This window comes from Muntiacus reevesi, chromosome 2, assembly GCF_963930625.1.
Source record: "Muntiacus reevesi chromosome 2, mMunRee1.1, whole genome shotgun sequence".
NCBI lineage: Eukaryota > Metazoa > Chordata > Mammalia > Artiodactyla > Cervidae > Muntiacus > Muntiacus reevesi.
The window spans coordinates 591876-611558 of NC_089250.1; the positions used below are offsets into that span (position 1 = coordinate 591876).

General features: G+C 41.1%; 1 protein-coding gene across 1 annotated transcript in view; it reads right to left on the reverse strand.

Moving 5' to 3' along the window:
• Positions 1–19683, reverse strand: part of TMX4 (thioredoxin related transmembrane protein 4) — a 65621-nt gene that overhangs the window by 18133 nt on the left and 27805 nt on the right. Inside the window, exons 3-6 of the mRNA XM_065920847.1 lie at positions 16496–16541; positions 14602–14730; positions 7174–7219; positions 405–506 (exon numbers count right to left, since the gene is read on the reverse strand). Of these exons, the coding sequence (XP_065776919.1) occupies positions 405–506; positions 7174–7219; positions 14602–14730; positions 16496–16541 (323 nt within the window). The remainder of the gene's footprint in view (positions 1–404; positions 507–7173; positions 7220–14601; positions 14731–16495; positions 16542–19683) is intronic.

The window sequence follows — 19683 nt, forward strand, 5'->3', positions numbered from 1 at the left end:
AAATCAATTTGCTCACCCAAGGAACAAATTCACAGCTTTGGCCTTATCACAACAGTGTTCTAATCAAGTAAGCAATGTATGAATTCACAGCTGACTCAGTTGTCTTGGAAACTAACTTATCAAATTAAGTCTCTATTTCTTTCTTCAACACTGACTATATTTTGGGTGGCACATATCTTCGGAATATTTAAGAGGGGGGGTTGGGGGATAATAACTTAATGAATTTTCCATTATATCTCAAATTTCCATTGAAAGTAGTATCATACAAGCAAATGTTATTTAGCTGCTTAGATTATACACAAAATGATGTTTGTTTATGTGCTTTTTCTTTCTTGGCTGCTTTCTAGTTTTGCATGAAACCAACTGGCTTTAAAGAAAGAAAAGAGATTCACATTATCTCTTACCAGACCCATGAAAAGGCCAAAAATCAAGGTGGCTATCACAAAAAAGAAGTAAGAACACCAAGCAGGAACTCCAAGGGTCACTGTGAAATAGTTGTGAAGATGCTGTAATGAGAAGAAAAAAGTTAAAAAAAAAAAACATATTTATAAAGAGAACTAAAAATGTTTGAATCTCCCTCTTTACCACTTTACTCAAGTCTCAATTCTATTTATATGAGCTCCCACAAAGATCATCCAGGGGATTATGCATCTATATTACTTTTCAAGAGCAAGTCAGATTTTATAACACTGCGAATCTGAGAGTAAACATCAAGGTCGTATCTAGTAAGGGTTATACCTCCTTGAAGCTAATGACCAAACAGAACTCTGGTAGGATTGTTTATCCTTCTTCCATCATGAGATGTTTTTTTTGGTCACTATCCCCTAATAACTTATATACTTTAATACTCATAATATGATATCCATAAAAAATTAATTTTTTTTTTTTAAAAAATTGGGCCTTTATCAATTTTTAAGTAGAACTAAATTACTGCTTACGGAACATCAACCATTTAAATGTTTCCATACTTCCTTTTTCTAGTCATATTCTTATTGCTCGACACCCAGCCCTCCTTTACAAATTTCCTAATCACCATAAAACCTAAATGTAATAATATAAGACATTTTTCAGTTAATTCATTATGAGCAAATAAGATTTCATCAGTCTTTGAAGAAAGTGCACATTCCTTCTTGTTTACTATCCCCAGGACTCTATTTTTCACTCAAACAGTAAAAGTGAGTAAGGAGATACAATCTGAGCCAGAAGTACCACATGCAAAATCATATAGGAATTACAGATATGAACCCGCTAGTGTGGAATCAAAGCCCATTTAGACATGGACTTGAAGGAGCTATGTTGCCTCATGATGGCTTTGTGATCATCTATTTTAGGCCCTTTTAGCTTCAAAAAAGTTCACTAAAAAGCCAATAGTTTTATGATATTTTTATGTCTATAGATAGGTTATCTACAGAATTACTGGGCACAGGATGAAATGGCTCCAAACTAAATGCCACCTGCAAACAGAAGTAATGACTGAACGACTTGCCCAGCACTGATGAGGTTAATGAAAACTAGCCCAAGATTCTATTTAAATATTTCCCAAAATCAAAGTTACTCAAGTTATCTCCCACTGGCTTCTCAGTTTGTAACTGTCAATACAACTAGATAATATATATGATCCTGGCTTAACTTAGAATGAACAAAACAGACTGCTAGCTGATCTAGAGCTGTCTGAGATCTCTTCTCTCTGTTCACTCAGCAGTAGATACACATCTGAAGACTCCTCAAGTTTTTAAATACTGACACATGTAATCGAAGTGTTCAATAAATAGTTATTGGATAAATAAAATACACTAGCAAATCTTTAAACTATTCACAGGAATGCACACAACTCCTGACTTATAAAACTGTCATCTGTCTTCTGTTGATGGTACTGGTCATTGCCCTATCTTTAACCAGGGCAACTATCTAAGAATAATCTAGTACTCTCTAGCCCAAGTAGGCAAAAGAGATATTTAGGATATAAAAGGTTGTTTTGCTCAAACTCTGTTCAGTGGAAGTTTTAAGATGCATTGTACAGTTCTATAGGAAATTTGGCATATTGAACATAGCTTATTTATGCTTATCTTGATTATTCAATGTCATCATCAAAATTAAACTCTGAAATGAGCCAAGGAATTAGAAGACATGGAAAACCAGGGTGCATCTGTGCTGACCCATGGACATATGAATTCTGTAACTTGCTTTATTAGTATCTGCCCATATAGTTGGAATGAATAACACATCCAGTTGTAAGTCCATCTGGACAGTGTCTTAAGCCCTTTTGCAAAACACATGATTTAAGAAATGCTTAAGAAATTTTCTCAGTTATTTTCTAGAATTCAGTAAATGATGTGCCTTTGAATCACTGCATTGAGTCATATTCTCAGTGCATTCAAAAACATCCTCTTACAGATTCCACTTCTATTTTCTTGTACTGGCGAACTCTTTAAGGGATTTGCTTGAGCTTCTTAGAGAAACTCTGCCATCTTGTGGTCTTTCTAGGTGATTACTAACAAATTACTAAAGCCTCATTAATCAAGTTGTGTTTTCAAAACTGTAGCCACAAATCTTTATTGTTTACTTTGTCTTGAGTCCACAATGGTTTCAGAGTACCTTTAAGACTATTAGGGTTCCTGTACTAGGCACATGAAGTTTTCTGTAAGCATGTTTCCAAGTAATAACTGATTAAACCCAACCTATTTCAATTTTAGATTTCTGTGTTTGTTTCTTTGCCAGGCAAAGTAACTTTTCACTTGTGGAAAATACTGACCCAAGTTCAATATTATATGTGCTCATTACAAGGAAGCATCATATTATTTCCTTAAAATGCATGCAAATGTCACCTGCTGGGCCCAATACCTTATAATATTATATTTTTGTAATAGGTGACGGAATTAGAGCTAATTTTTAGCTATAAACAGATTAGAATGAGAGGACTAGATGAAGATACTGTTTACAGCAGAAAAAAAGGGGGACATTCTAACCAGTGGTGAGATGGATTTGAGGAATGGAGCCAGGATAAGGTGTCCAAGGTTCAGAGGTGGAGCATTTTATAAGATTTGCTCAAAACATAACAAAAAGGCTGAAAGTTGAAAAAAATAATTCCAGGTAGGCGCTAACCAGAAAGAAAAAATTACAGTATTAATATTAGACAAAATGACCTTATAGAATGTAAATGCAATTGCTATGTGTCAAATTTTACAATTTCTTATAAAATTAAACTTTTAGTTCTTTTAAAAAGCCTGGAAAGTCCAAATATATATATATATATATATATATATATACACACATATATGTGTGTCTGTGTGTGTGTGTATACATACATACTGTACTTCTCAATCACTAATAAGAACATATCATTGGTTATTCAGAGATGGATCATGCTCTGTTCTCAAACGGCCTTTTCTCTGCAGTTCAATGCATTCACACAGGATCCATCCATGCTAAACAAGGGTGTGCCCTGTGCCTACAGAGATAAAACAGCAGCTCCTGGCCTTGATGTGCTCCAAATGCCACACACTGAAATCATCTGCATGACATAATGAAAAATGGCAACTCCTTGTTATTAGTCAAGCTATAAGAGGTTTGAACAATTATTTATTTTCCCTGTACTGTCTTTGAAAAGAAAACTACTTTATAACAATGTGTGAGGGTCACAATTAATTTCCATCTAATCTCTTTTTAAGGCTTCCCTGATAACTCAGTTGGTAAAAGAATCCTCCTGCAATGCAGGAGACCTCGGTTTGATTCCTGGGTCGGGAAGATCCGCTAGAGAAGAGGTTCCAGTATTCTTGGGTTTCCCATGTTGCTAAGCTGGTAAAGAATCCGCCTGCAATGCTGGAGACCTGGGTTCGATCCCTAGGTTGGGAAGATCCCCTGGAGAAGGGAAAGGCTACCCACTCCAGTATTCTGGCCTGGAGAATTCCATGGACTGTATAGTCTATGAGGTCGCAAAGAGTCGGACACGACTGAGCAACTTTCACAATCTCTTCTTAACCCTCAGAACAAATTCTCTCCTGACCTGCAGTTGTAACAGATTCTGTACTAAGCTTTTGAAGATTCCTGACACCTATTACAATTATCCTGTTGGTTTAGACAGTATATGGCTATAAGGTTTTCAGATAACTATCAAAATATATGACTCCTAAATATATTTAGTGACAAATATTGCAACAGGCTGAATCCTTACTCTTAGTTTCTGGTTTATAATTCAAAATTTTGAACCTTTGAATAAACTTCTCATCAATAAAGGAAAATATAGGAAGAAAACCAAATGAAACTCAAACTATATGAAAAGAGGAAAAATGATAGTTATTTTTTAATATGATATACAAATGTCAAAAAAAGACAATTAACAGAATTTAAACAAAAAAGATTAAGTTCAAGTCACCAATTTATTTTCTGTTGCTAAAGAAAAAAAAAAAAAAACCTAAAGTAGGTATATCTCAAAAAGCAAAAAATATAATACAACTGAAAAACTGAGAGGCAAAAGTTCTTTTCAAATTTCTCCAAGCATATACCAATATGAACAAAAAGCAGAGTTTTCATGAGCTCCATGAACTGTTGTTGTTCAGTTGTTAGTCATGTCCGACTCTCTGCGACCCCATGGACTGTAGCACACCAGGCTTCTGTGTCTTTAACCAAGTTCTAGAGCTTGCTCAAACTCATGTCCATTGAGTTTGTGATGCCATCCAACCATCTCATCCTCTGTCATCCACTTCTCCTCATGCTTTCAAACCTTCCCAGCATCAGGGTCTTTTCTAATGAATTGGCCCTTCACATCAGGTGGCCAAAGTATTGGATATTCACCTTCAGCATGAGTTCTTCTAATGAACATTCAGGACTGATCTCCTTTAGGATGGACTGTTTGGATCTCCTTGCAGTCCAAAGGACTCTCAAGAGTCTTCTCCAACACCACAGCTCAAAAGCATCAATTCCTGAGCACTCAGCTTTCTTTATAGTCCAACTCTCACATCTATACATGACTTTGTATGGAAAAACCAGAGCTTTGACTAGACAGATCTTTGTTGGCAAAGTAATGTCTCCTTTTTAATAAACTGTCTAGGTTGGTCACAGCTTTTCTTTCAAGGAGCAAGCATCTTTTAATTTCATGGCTGCAGTCACCATCTGCAGTGATTTTGTACTTGTTTTGATTGCTTCCCTGTCTATTTGCCATGAACTGATGGGACCAGATGCCATGATCTTCATTTTTTGAATGTTAAGTTTTAAACCAGCTTTTTTACTCTCCTCTTTCTCCTTCATCAAGAGGCTCTTTAGTTCCTCTTTGCTTTCTGCTAGAGGCATCATCTGCATATCTTGAGGTTACTGATATTTATCCCAGCAATCTTGATTCTAGTTTGTGTTCATCCAGCCCAGCATTTCATATGATGTACTCTGCATATAAATTAAAGAAGCATGGTGACAATATACAGCCTTGATGTACTCCTTTCCCAATTTGGAACCACTCTGTTGTTCCATGTCTGGATTTAACTGTTGCCTCTTGACTTACATACAGATTTCTTAGGAGGCAGATAAGGTGATTTGGTATTCCCAACTCTTTAAGAATTTTCCCCAGTTTGCTGTGATCACACAGTTCAAGGCTTTAGCGTAGTCAATGAAGCAGAAGTAGATGTTTTTCTAGAACTCCCTCGCTTTTTCTATGACACAATGGATGTTGGCAATTTGATCTCTGGTTCGTCTGTCTTTTCTAAATCCAGCTTGAACATCTGGAAATTCTCGGTTCATGTACTGTTGAAGCCTGGCTTGGAGAATTTTTGACATTACTTTGCTAGCATGTGAAATGAGTGCAATTGTGCAAGAGTTTGAGCATTCTTTGGCATTGCCTTTCTTTGGGATTGGAATGAAAACTGCCCTTTTCCAGTCTTGTGGCCACCGCTGAGTTTTCCAAATTTGCCGGCATATTGAGTGCAGCACTTTCACAGCATCATCTTTTAGGATTTGAAATAGCTCAGCTGGAATTCCATCACCTCTACTAGTTTTGTTCGCAGTGATGCTTCCTAAGGTCCACTTGACTTTGCAATCCAAGATGTCTGGCTCTAGGTGAGTGATCATACTGTCATGGTTATCTGGGTCAGTAAGATCTTTTTTGTATAGTTCTTCTGTGTATTCTTTCCACGTCTTGTTAATATTTCCTTGAATATTAAGTTCCAAATATGACAAATGATGTATAATCATAACTTAGAAAAGACAAATACAGGAAGGTAATCACATCTAAAGATCTTTTGAAATACTTTAAAAATATACACTTAATTCCCTGGCAATTTTGTCAAATCTGGCAGGATTTAGATCACCCTACAGGTAGAGATGAGGAAAGGTTACATGACACATTCAATATTACATAAAAGTTCAGCATTTTAACCTAAATAACAGTTCTAAGTTACTAAGACTCAGTGAAATGATACAATCATACATAGCAGCTTCCCAGGTGGCGCTAGTGGTAAAGAACCTGCCTGACAATGCAGGAGACGTGAGACATGGGTTTGATCCCTGGGTCAGGAAGATTCCCTGGAGAAAGTGATGGAACCCCACTCCAGTATTCTTGCTGGAAGAATCCCATGGAAAGAGAAGTCTGGTGGACTACAGTACACGGGGTCACAAAGAGTCAGGCATGACATTGTCTGAGCCACACAAAAGGGGCTTGCAAATTTTTCCTTAAAGGGCTACATCATGAATATTTAGGCTTGTGGGCCATATGATCTCTGCCACAACAACTCATCTCTATCACTGTAGTGTGAAAGCAGTCACAGAAAATAGGTAATAAGTGAATGTGACTGTGTTCCAACAAGACATTATTAAACAAAACAGGCAGCCCAGCCTGCCCACACGCTGAAGTCTGCTGATCCCTAACAGATCTTTGATCTGTAGGGAGGTTATGACAACGAGAAATAAGAGGAAGTGAAACCTCAGAAGCCCTTTCAGCTTTGACAAAGGGATTCACTACTTATCTATGAAAATATGACTTTGGTCTTTTGGTCCCTGTCCAATTTAAGTCCTTCTACACAAAGACACATTCCCATTACGACTCCAGGTAAGAGCAGTTGTGTGGCTTAAGAAGAAAAGTGAAATTATAAAACCATTTATAAGTATTCATTTTCTTATTATTTAGAAACTACCTTCTCACTCTTAAAAACCCCTCTGCTGACATAATCATAAAGGGCCTTATTTACTCACCCATATCTTGCCAGAGATGCTAAAAAGACCAGCCATTCCAGACATCCTAAAAAAAAATAAAGGCAAGGAGAATCACTGGTGATGGATAGCATAAAAACAAACAAACAAACAAACAAAAACCTCAAGTCACAAGGACTACTCCTCCACTTTGTGCAATACATCTTCTTCTCTCCTGGATTCTCTTCCCTTCTGACAGAGCTTAGACCCCAGGGCCCTGTTCTGGATTAGTCAGGAGTAAACGCAGTCAAGTCCACTGGTCCTTTCTCGCTGCATGGTGCATGCCTGGCAACATCCCTAACACTGAGCAGCTGCAGGTCTCTGGGGAAAAGTCACACGCTCTGCCCTCACAGTCACAAGCTCAGTGGGCACCTGAGAGGGCGCCGTCTGGCTGCAATCCTCTAGGCTCGTACCTGAGATGAGGGCTCATATCCTTTCTCTCCCTTCAAACTGTACACACCCTCTCCACCCTTGCCCTCATCTGTCACTGTGCAACCAGCGGCTGTCAGGTGGCCTCTCTCACCATCCCAGCAGCACATCTAGCCTGGTGTACACCCGCATCCAGCTTCTTCTGTTCCGATGGAGGAAACTAATCCCCCAACCACAGTCCAAACTCTCCACTTGTGCCTTGGATCCCATCCCCTCCCTATTGCTAATGACTTGGTTTTTCCCATCATCCCATTTCCTGCATCAGCAATTTCTCCTTCTCTGATGGATCATTTCATTGCATGAAAACACATTCTACTCTCACTCATCTTTTGAAAAGAACATCACTGGATCGCAGAAGGCCCTCCAACTCAGTTTCCCAAACTCCAAAGAGGAGCCTACACTTGCTGCTCCTTCCTCCTCGCCTTACCTTTAACCCACTCAAATCCGGCTTTTGTCCTCCCTGCTGCATTCCTTGGCTCCCTGTTAAGGCCAAAATGGCATTGCATTGCTTCATTCAGTGTCCTTGTCTCAGACTTCATCTCCCCTAACCCCTCACAGACCTGAGACACAAGGGACTACTCTCTCCTTCGTGCACTTTCTACTTGCCTTTTAGGAAATCGCACACCCCTGCCTGCCCTCCTGCCTCCCTGGCACTCATTTTCAATTTTCTTTTGCTGACTCCTTCTCTACCCAGCTTCTTAACTTTGGAGTGTCTTGTGACTCAGTCCCAAGCACTTTTCTTTTTCTCTCTCCAGGTGACCCCCCTTCCTTCTAAAACTTAAAATACCATCTATATGCCTTTTGTGTGGACCAATCCCCATGCATCCAACCTGGAATCTCTACAAACTTAATATGTCCAGTGCTGAACCCTTGATTTTCTCTTGCTCAAACCAGTAACTGGTACCAAGACCATCAAGTTCTCAAACCAAAAACCCAGGAGTTGAGTTATGTGTGTGTGTGTGTGCATGTTTGCAGTGTATGTCTGATTGCGTATGAATCTTACCTCTCCTTCACCTTAGTAGAGTCTACCTTTAAAATCTATTTTATTTTTAAATAGTGAAACTATTAAAACATTTTACAGCTACATTTATACCATATACAAATCTTAATTTCATTTAAAATATCAACTGATAGTGGTGTTGGATTCGCATTAGCAATCACTACATACATGATCAAAGAGACTGCTTTCTTGAACTTTATTACAAAATTATTTTTATTAAGTTAACTACTCAAGTTTCAAAATGCTTTAATTTTTTCCCTAGGTATACTTCTTTCTTTAGGGCTCCTAAAGCTTCAAACAGTTGCCCCTTCCTACCTTTAAATTCAGTCCTGTCTCAGTTTAATTCAACATTTGTTAACAGACATTGATTTCCATCTTTTTCTTCTTAGCTATAATTATGATATACAGGGAAATAAAAGCCATAAAAGAAGCCTAACACTTACCAAGTGTTTTTCATTTGGGGCCATGATTAGTACTGAATTCCAGTCTTCAGGAGAGATCTGGGAAGGTGAGGACTATGACCTTATCTCCATACAGAGACTAAGAAGGCTGCTGTAAGTGGGCTCTGAGTGATGATAAGTCACTTGGTTAACTAGCGACTGAGACAGGCCTCTCCACTGGAAAGATGGTTTTTCCTTGATAATGGCTAGGTCATTTGTGGGCTGAAATGTTGGCACCATGTGAATACCCCGTTACTCCACAATCTTCTAAGAGCTTTACATCCATAATGTCAAAGGCCCTGGTCTGCATCAGGTTACTCTCACGCAGCCAATCCACACAGTTCCTATTACACTTGACTGTAAAACTGTACTTATATTCAGTATTCAGAAGGCTTCTGAAGTTGTATGGCACTTAACTTTAAAAGCTTTAAAGGCCTGTTCAGCAGTCATTTGTTAACAGTAAAACTGTAATTTTATTAGCAGGAGCTTGTTCAGCTGGTAAAGAATCTGCCTGCAAAAAAAAAAAAAAAAAAAAATCTGCCTGCAATGCAGGCGACCTGGGTTCAATCCCTGGTTTGGGAAGATCCCCTGGAGAAGGGGATTCCATGGATGAAAGAGCCTGGTAGGCTATAGTCCATGGGATCGCAACGAGTCAGACCCGACTGAACAACTTCACTGGTTCCTGGAGAAGGGAAAGGATACCCACTCCAGTATTCCGGCCTGGAAAACTCCATGGACTCTACAGTCCATGGAATCACAAAGAGCTGGACACGACTGAGAGACTTTCATTTCACTTCACTTCTGAATCTGTAGTTCAGTGGTTCCCAACTTTGGCTGCTTCTCAGAAACACCTGGGGCTTCCCTGGTGGCTCAGATGGTAAAGAATCTGCCTGCAATGCAGACTGGGTTCTATCCCTGGGTTGAGAAGATCCCCTGGAAAAGGGAACGGCTCACCCACTCCAGTATTCTGGCCTAGAGAATTCCAGGGAACGAGGAACCTGGCAGGCTACAGCCCATGGGGTCACACAGTGTTGGATACGACTGAGTGACTTTCACAGAAACACCTGAGGCTGCTTGACAAGTACCAGCGCAGTCTCTGGGACAGTAGCCATGTGTGGGTAGTTTTCAAAAGTCCACAGGTGATTCCCCTGGGCAAGTGAGGATGCAAATCACTGCTCTCAATCATCGTAACGGCAATTCTTACCATTTCAAAAGGCTTCCCAGGTGGTGCTAGTAACAAAGAACCTGCCTGCCAAGCAGGAGACGTAAGGGATGCGGGTTTGATCCCTGGGTTGAGAAGATCCCCTGGAGGAAAGCACAGCAACCTACTCCAGTATTCTTCCCTGGAGAATCCCATAGACAGAGGAGCCTGGTGGGCTACAGTCCATAGGGTTGCAAAGACTGGGACATGACTGAAGTGACTTAGCATGCGCACACACGCACACCATTTCAAATTCAGAGAGGTGGAGTTTTGGTGAGTCAATAAGCTGACTTTACAGTTTTCTGAAAATGTGAAGAAAGTGCAACACTGTCAGTTTTCACTAGAAAACTAGTGCTCTTCATACTCATGCCTCCTTAAGAAGAATCAAACATCACAGATGTAAGCCACACCGTAAGATTTCTGGGAAACCAGGTCCACAATAGGGTATATTTTCTGCCCAGTTCTCAAAGCGATCACACTAATACTGTATAAGTGAATAAGAAGGCCCAAGACCTGGAATCCATGACTAAGAAATAAAGCTGATTAGTTTGTGGAAGGAGCAGAGACAGCTCTAATTTGGCTTACAGGGTCTAAAACTGGCCTTTAGTAAATTTCCCTCAGAGAAGAAACCGACATCATCATGAAACACTAATGATACTCAGTTCAAACATATCCCTATACCATTTTTTTTTCAACCGGAAATTTATTCCATTTTCCAAACTACAAATGTAAAAGTTTCAAATAAAAGCCCAAGCATTAGTCATGCCCATCTTTCTGGCCAATGTCAAACAAATATCTTTACAATAATTAGGCATTTCAAAACCACACCACAAGGGGTATGTCAACTAGAATTATGTAAGATTCACGCCTTTAACTAGTCCTGTGTTCTGCGGGAACAGCAGGACAGACTCTCGCCCAGCCGGCAGGTCAGGTGCAAGAGTCAACACTCCACACCCCCGACTTACTGAAGAACGTCTCTGTGGCTGGGATGTGAGGCTGAGGCGAGATAAGGGCAAGGGCAGGGAAGTCTAGTTTGTTATAATAATGACAGTGACACTCATGACAGTGGAGATGCTCAAGTGTGAACCGTTTTGGCCTCAGCAAGATTAAAAACCCAGAGTCTACCTTTGGGCCTGAGTGTGCAGCAGCTGGAAAGTGAGAGTGCCCTGGGTCCCTCTCCGCTTCTCTGCTCACAGTGCCCCACCTTAGCGGGGCCATCACGAAGCGGGGTGGTGGGGAGACACTGGATCCAAGGGTTTGGAGCGGCAGGGACGCTGGGAGGGCCCAGGAGCAGCACAGGAAGGCTCTGGGTGCGGAATGAAAATGCAGAAGAGCCTCACAGGTGCTCTGACAAGCAGCTGTCAGAGGTCTCCAGGCCAAACCACAGGTACCAAGCCCTGAGCAAGGGAAGCTGACCCCTGAACACTGTCAGAGTGAGGAGTAAAAACACATAATCCCTCCATCCAAGAAAAGTCGCTGTCTCTTCAGCCTCCATGACTAAGAAGGAGGCCCAGTATGTTACTGGATTCTCGGCACTGGAAAAAGAAATGCACAGCTTCCTTGCTAAATGTGTGCCTTTCCGTCAGAGAATGACGCACACACGGGTGCGGGGCTTGCTCCTGGTGTCTCAGTTTTGCAGGAAGGGCAGCAACTGTTCTGTGGGGAATCTCTCTCATTTCACCACCTGAAGCAAAGTTGCAACAGGGCAACAGGGCCTCCATTAAGAGGCTCCCCTAATGCCTGAGGGAGCTCTCCTAAGTGCCACCAGTACTGTGTAACAGAGTACTGCCAGTGTTAAACTCAGCACCCACTCTGCACAGACACTTAGTGGCCCTGCTCGGCAGGCAGAACGCAAAGCCACTCTCACTGCAACAGGACGAGGCCAACCTGCATTACTGCCCTCAACCATGTCCCTGAGGAAGAAGCTAGAATCCTATTTCAGTCTAGTATTAATGTCTATTATAACCCACTCAAAGCAGCTTAAAGCAACCTCTAATCTTTGTCACCACCAACAATCACAGGAAGAACTGATGGAGAAAAGCCATGCCTACTGCACGAGAGAGGACACGCCCTTCCGCCTGCAACCCAGAGGGGCACAGGGCGCTTCAGCTAGGTTTTGCACCCTCATTCCATTGGCGTGGGTAGGGTCAGACTGCATAATAATAGGGTATTATATTTACGATTTTTAAAAGAGTTCTTACCTTTTATAGACACATACCAAAATATAATAAAATGACACACCTGGTATTTGTTTCAAAACAATTGATAAAACAAGCTATAATTAGATGGTCATTATAGGTGTGTGATACGTACATGGGGGTTTACTGTACTATTTTCTGTATTTTTATGTATATTTAAAAGTTTCTGTAATAAAAAGTGAAAAAAAATTTGAGTTCTTATACAAAAATTTGGAACAAAGTGGCTCATACCATTGTGATTTTCATATGATTTATACATATCACAAGCAAAATAACATGCTGCCTTAAAATACTACTGTAATAAGGAAAAAATGCAAATGGATGAATTTCTAAAATTTCCACACATCCACTAGTAGCTACAATTTCCAAATTCAATACATCACTCCCAAGATAAGTTAAAAGACAAACATTTTAAAAGGAGTGCCTTAAAAACATACATTTTGCAAGGGATCACCTGCAAGTTTAAGAATTAATTCTAAGTTCTTTGCATCCTCAGAATTCATAAAGTCTCAAAAATCCTGTGGATCAGTCCCTTTTCCAGCTCACTTTCCAACCTCCTGCGGTATGAAACCTGTACATCATCCAGTGCCACCTCCAGGTAACAGCTGGGTTGCCATGCTACACTTTTCGGCTGAAGACCCAGATTCCTGTCCAGACACCTTGTGCCACCATGGCTGCTTTTCAGCAAGTTCTGCAAAATACAGTAATTCAAAATTTCCCTCAAAGTTTAGGTGAGCTGGTCTCACGATGACCCCGCAGGGGAGCCAAGGGTGGGACACAGAGTGGCAGGGTCCTGCCATCGGCACAAGCTGGCTTCCAGCATGCGGGGCTGAGGTTTAAACGTATTTTAAGTCCACCCATGCTCTGCATCCCCACTGCCATCAGGCTGGTCCATACCACCATCCCTGGGCCAGGCCACTCCACACAGTCCCCTTGAGCCTCTGGTCACGGCCTGCACTGCTCACACCCTGGCTCCTCACCAGCCACAGGCCTGACCATCTGCCTCCTGCCCTCTTTGCCCTCTGTTTACACTGCTCCCCCTTCTCTTTCGCTGTGCCTAACCCTGGCCACCTGACTCTTCCTCAATACACTGAGCTCTTTCCAGCGTGGGGCGTGTGCGAATGCTACCTCCGTTCCTGAAGAGTGCTCACCGGCTCCTGGCCCGGCCAGGCCCTGCGGTCCTGCAGACCCCATCTGCAGTGACCCCTCAGTGCCAGCTCTCCTAGTACCCATCTAACAGAGGCCCAGGCTCCCAGTCAAGCCCTGACTTAGTAAGGGTTTGTTTTCTGTTTTGTTTTGTGATTCTTTACATCCCTAATTTTTTCATCATCTGTCTTACTGTAAGTCACCCTAGGAGACCACAGGGGTCACATTTATCACGTTGACTGCTGAACATCCAGCACCAAGAATAGTATCTGCATAAAATCAATGCTCACTGATTTTAAAGAATGAAAATTTGTAAAATGAAACATCAGAGGTGAGCTGCTTTTAGAATAAACCACGTATTTCCTATAGATGCTATCAGATCACTTATTCCTAAAACGTAACATGATTTGATCCTATTTCAGCAGGGATATTCCTTATGCTTATATATATCAACATAAAATCAATTACAAATACCACAGGTCATTCCAAATGAAAACTATGAACAAGGTGTTATTGCTTGACCTTATCTGCCTCACCAAGCATTATACAATTTACCATCATGGCCAAAGGTTACCCCAATAGTATTCTGTTAAGCAGCCAAAGATACCATAGGTCTTACTCTCCACACAGACAGATACTTTAGCAATTCCTTCATGAACTCTAAATTCAAGAAAAAGGTTCTCCTCTACCTTCTCAATAATTTATAAGGAAGGAGGTATGGTAAATGGTGTTCAATACCATATTTAGTAAAGAGAAAAGAGGTGACGGTGCAAAAGTTGGAGGAGAGCTCTCTGTAACCCACCTGAATCTGGATACTAAACCCTAGCATCCTAACAACCAGCTGAAACACACAGGGTCACAAAGCCAGAAACACAACATGGGCCAAGCAGGGGCATGTGTCATCTGGGAAATCAGAAGTGAATATGAAAAGAAATGTAGACTTTCAAGGTCTATGGGTTGTTAAGTTGAGACTATCTGTTCTATTAGTAACACTCTGTCATTAAAAAAACAAGTTACGTTAGAGAAGCTGGGGATTTCCAGCCAGTCAGAGGCTCAACAGATTGCCACTTCTTCTCTAAGATATAGTTCTGCAGGTCTTCGTAGACTCCTGGGCCACGGTAACGGCGGATTATCCCATCTTTTGCACTATAAATTATAAAAACAAAAAATAAACCAATTAAAATAACAAGTGTTACAGATAATAAAAATGAAAATAAGTACTGGTTTTACATGTGAACTCCACTCTGAATTTTAACTTCACTCAAAATGAAAAAAAAAAAGAAATATTATAGTTAGGCATAAATAAGAAAGCATACACAAATACTTATTACAAATGAGAAATTCCAAAGCAGAGAGAATTAAACATTCTATTTTATCACTGCACAATTTGCGACTGTAAGCAAAGTCCTTGGTAGTGGCTAATCCGTCAAGTTACTTATTATTATTTTTGCTACAAATTATTTCAACTTTTCTCTTACATCAGCAAAACTGCAGTTGTTATCAAGTTTTAAAAAACTCTATCCACATTTCCAAATTGATATCATCCAAGTCGCTCTCCTGAAAACTGTGTCTCCCTGGTGGCTCAGTGGTAAAGAATCCGCCTGCCAAGGCAGGAGACCTGGATTTGATCCCTGGGCTGGGAAGATCCCCTGGAGAAGGAACTGGCAACACCCTAGTGTTCTTGCCTGGAGAATTCCAAGGACAGAGGAGGCTGGCAGGCTATAGTCCATGGGGTTGCAAAAGAGTCAGACACGACTTAGCAACTAAACAACAAAAGCCTTCGGTCTTCCCTCCCTCTCACCTTCTGTCTAGCTAAGTTTCCTAAGGGAGGAGTCTACACTTTTTCCTCATATTAACTCATTCGCTGCTCCTGCCAGCAGGGCTCCTGTTTCCATGACTGCATGGAAACTGCTCATACTGGGGTCTCCGATGACGCTTCAGTGCGGTGTCCCCGGAGCACTCTTCTGCCATTTCCCCTGTGTGTGTCCTGGACACTGTCCCTTCCTCCCTCCTTTCCCGGGGCTATCCTGACATGAGGTCTCCAGTCCTTCTCAGTTCCATGTGCCCTGTGCTCCTTCGCAGATGTCCTAACGGGGGTCACTGATCCTTAGCGTGCTTCTTTTACCACCTCGTCTATTCTCTCATCGTATATATGTCAACTGCTATCTAATCCCTGGTATGTACCTCCAGTCTAGACCTTTCTTATGATCCTGAAATTAAACTATCACCTAAACTTCTCATTTGGAATTAGCATAAACCCTTCACACTATCTTTTCCATTCTGGTCTCTATCTTCCAAACTGCACTGTATTCCAACAACTTCTCAATAGCTTTGCTAGTTAAACAGGCCTATCAGTAAGCCACCAGAGGCTCTTCCTTTCTTATGGCTAATCAGTCACCAATGATCCCACCTCCTCAGCATCTCTGGAAACCATCCCTGCCTGTCGTCTCCTTCCCCCTCACCACCTGAACCTCTCTAGCACCACCACCTGGGATGATCCAACTGTACCTCTCAGGCCAGCCACAGAGAACTAGCTATAGTTCTCAGAAGGCATCTCCTTTTCTCCGAGGCTTTTCCATGATACATCCTCTATTTGGAAAGATCTTGTCTACCTTACCTGCTTCACATACTCCTGTTATCTATTAAGAATCATCCCACCTTTCATATCATCAGAAAAACCCTCTTTGGCCTCCTCACCTATCTGCTGCCTGAAATTAGACTCTCTGTAGCACCTGGGCACCCCTCTCTTCTGATCACTATCATTCAGTGGAGGCCAGTCTTTCTCCCTTCACATGCTAAGCTGAACAAATGAAGGTTATGGACAAGAACTAAAGAATCCCAGGACACACTTTTTACACACACACCTACTAATTTCTAATCATTACAAGACCAGAAAATTATTCGAACTTACTGGAAAAATGCTGGGAGGGTGGTGACAAAGAAGCGGCCACTCAAACCTACAAAAAGCAGAAACAAAAGAGTTATAAGCCAAACTCAGACTAACCCAAGCATCTAACTCAGGCTGTAAGGGCAAGCAGCCTTGATCTTGTTATTACAACCACATAAGTAAAATCCCTCCCATTACTGAATCACATTTACTATTTTTTAAAATAAAATTTTAACCATCTTTATTTACCCAATGCTTTCCAGTCACCGACATAAAACTTGCTTATCTTCTATGTGTTAAACTGGAGTTTTCCGGCTTATATGATGCTAAGGACTGTATGGTGGCTGAAAGGATAGGTTGTAAAGACTCACAACCTAGGTTAAACAACTAAATTTTCCACTTACTAACGTTGTGTCCTTAGATAAGTGACTTAATCTTTCTGATTATCAGTTACCTCATATATAAAATAGGGATATAAAATCCTAACTGAACTGTTCTGAAGTTATCTTAGATCACTATATTAAATTATTCAATAAATTATACATATTATTAAATCAGCCATATATTTAAAAATAACAATGAATATGACATAATAAAATCATGTATAATCTTTGCACAATCATAAACTTTGGAAGTACGGTCAAGAAATTCCATGTACAATTCAGCTCAGTTCAGTTCAGTTGCTCAGTTGTGTCTGACTCTTTGTGGCCCCATGAACCACAGCACGCCAGGCCTCCCTGTCGATCACCAACTCCCAGAGTCCACCCAAACCCATGTCCATTGAGTCAGTGATGCCATTCAACCATCTCATCCTCTGTCGTCCCTTCTCCTCCTGCCTTCAATCTTTCCCAGCATCCAGTGAGTCAGTTCTTCACATCAGGTGGCCAAAGTATTGCAGTTTCAGCTTCAGAATCAGTCCTTCCAATGAATATTCAGGACTAATTTCTTTCAGGATTGACTGGTTGGATATCCTTGCAGTCCAAGGGGCTCTCAAGAGTCTTTTCTAACATCACAGTTCAAAAGTATCAATTCCTGGCACTCAAGCTTTCTTTATGGTCCAATTCTCACATCCATTCACGACTACTGCAAAAACCACAGCCTTGACTAGAAGGACCTTTATCAGCAAAGTAATGTCTCTGCTTTTTAATATGCTGTCTATCTAGGTTGGTCATAGCTTTTCTTCCAGGGAAAAAGCGTCTTTTAATTCCATGGCTGCAGTCACCATCTGCAGTGATTTTGGAGCCCAAGAAAATAAATTCTGTCACTGTTTCCATCGTTTCCCCATCTACTTGCCATGAAGTGAAGGGATCAGATGCCATGATCTTCATTTTTTGAATGTTAAGTTTTAAGCCAGCTTTTTCACTCTTCTCTTTCACTTTTGTCAAGAGGCTCTATAGTTTCTCTTTGCTTTCTGCCATAAGGGCGGTGTCATTTGTATATCTGAGGTTATTGATATTTCTATCGGCAATCTTGTTTCCAGTTTGTGCTTCATCTAGCCCAGCAGTTTGCACAATGTACTCTGCATAGAAGTTAAAAGAAGCAGGATGACAATATACAGCCTTCACGTACTCCTTTCCTGATTTGGAACCAGTCTGTTGTTCCATGTCGAGTTCTCATTGTTGCTTCTTGACCTGCATACAGATTTCTCAGAAGGCAGGTAAGGAGGTCTGGTATTCCCATCTCTTTAAGAATTTTCCACTGTTTGCTGTGATCCACACAGTCAAAGGCTTTGGCATAGTCAATAAAGCAGAAGCAGGTGTTTTTCTGGACCTCTCTTGCTTTTTCGATGATCCATTGGATGTTGGCAATTTGATCTCTGGTTCCTCTGCCATTTCTCAATCCAGCTTGAACACCAGCAAGTTCTCAGTTCACATACTGTTGACCTCACTTAGAGAATTTTGAGCATTACTTCACTAGCGTGTGAGATGAGTGCAATTGTGCAGTAGTTTGAACATTCCTTGGCATTGTCTTTCTTTGAGATTGGAATGAAAACTAACCTTTTCCAGTCCTGTGGCCACTGCTGATTTTTCCAAGTTTGCTGGTATATTGAGTGCAGCACTTTCACAGCATCATCTTTTAGGATTTGAAATAGCTCTGCTGGAATTCCATCACCTCCACTAGCTTTGTTCATAGTGATGCTTCCTAAGGCCTACTTGACTTCATATTTCAGGACGTCTGACTCTAGGTGAGTGATCACACCATCATGGTTATCTGGGTCATGAAGATCTTTTTTGTATAGTTCTTCTGTGTATTCTTGCCACCTCTTCTTAATGTCTTCGGCTTCTGTTAGGTCCTTTATTGGTCATTTCTGTCCTTTATTGAGCCCATCTTTGCATGAAACCTTCCCTTGGTATGTTTAATCTTCTTGAAGACATCTCGTGTTTCCCATTCTATTGTTTTACTCTATTTCTTTGCATTGATCACTTAAGAAAGTTTTCTTATCTCTCCTTGCTATTTCTGGAACTCTGTATTCAAATGGGTATATCTTTCTTTGTCTCCTTTGCCTTTCACTTCTCTTCTTTTCTCAGCTAATTGTAAGGCCTCCTCACATAATCATTTTGCCTTTATGCATTTCTTTTTCTTGGGGTGGTCTTGATCACTGCCTCCTGTGCAATGTCACAAACCTCCATCCATAGTTCTTCAGGCATTCTGGCTATCAAATCTAGTCCCTTGAATCTATTTCTCACTTCCACTGTATAATCTTAAAGGATCTGATTTAGGTCATACCTGAATGGTCTAGTGGTTTTCCCCACTTTCTTCAATTTAAATCTGAATTTTGCAATAAGGGGGCTTCCCTGATAGCTCAGCTGGTAAAGACTCCACCTGGGAGACCTGGGTTCGATCCCTGGGTTGGGAAAATCCCCTGGAGAAGGGAAAGGCTACCCACTCCAGTACTCTGCCCTGGAGAATCCCATGGATGTATAGTCCACGGGGTTGCAGAGAGTCAGACACGACTGAGCGACTTTTCCTTTCATACTAAGGAGTTCATGATCTGAGCCACGGTCAGCTCCCAGTCTTGTTTCTGCTGACTATAGAGCTTCTCCATCTTCGGCTACAAAGAATATAACCAAGCTGATTTCAGTATTGACCATCTGGTGATGTCCATGTGTAGAGTCATCTCTTGTGTTATTGGAAGATGGGGTTTGCTATGAACAATGTATTCTCTTGGTAAAACTCGGTTATTCTTTGCCCCGCTTCATTCTGTACTCCAA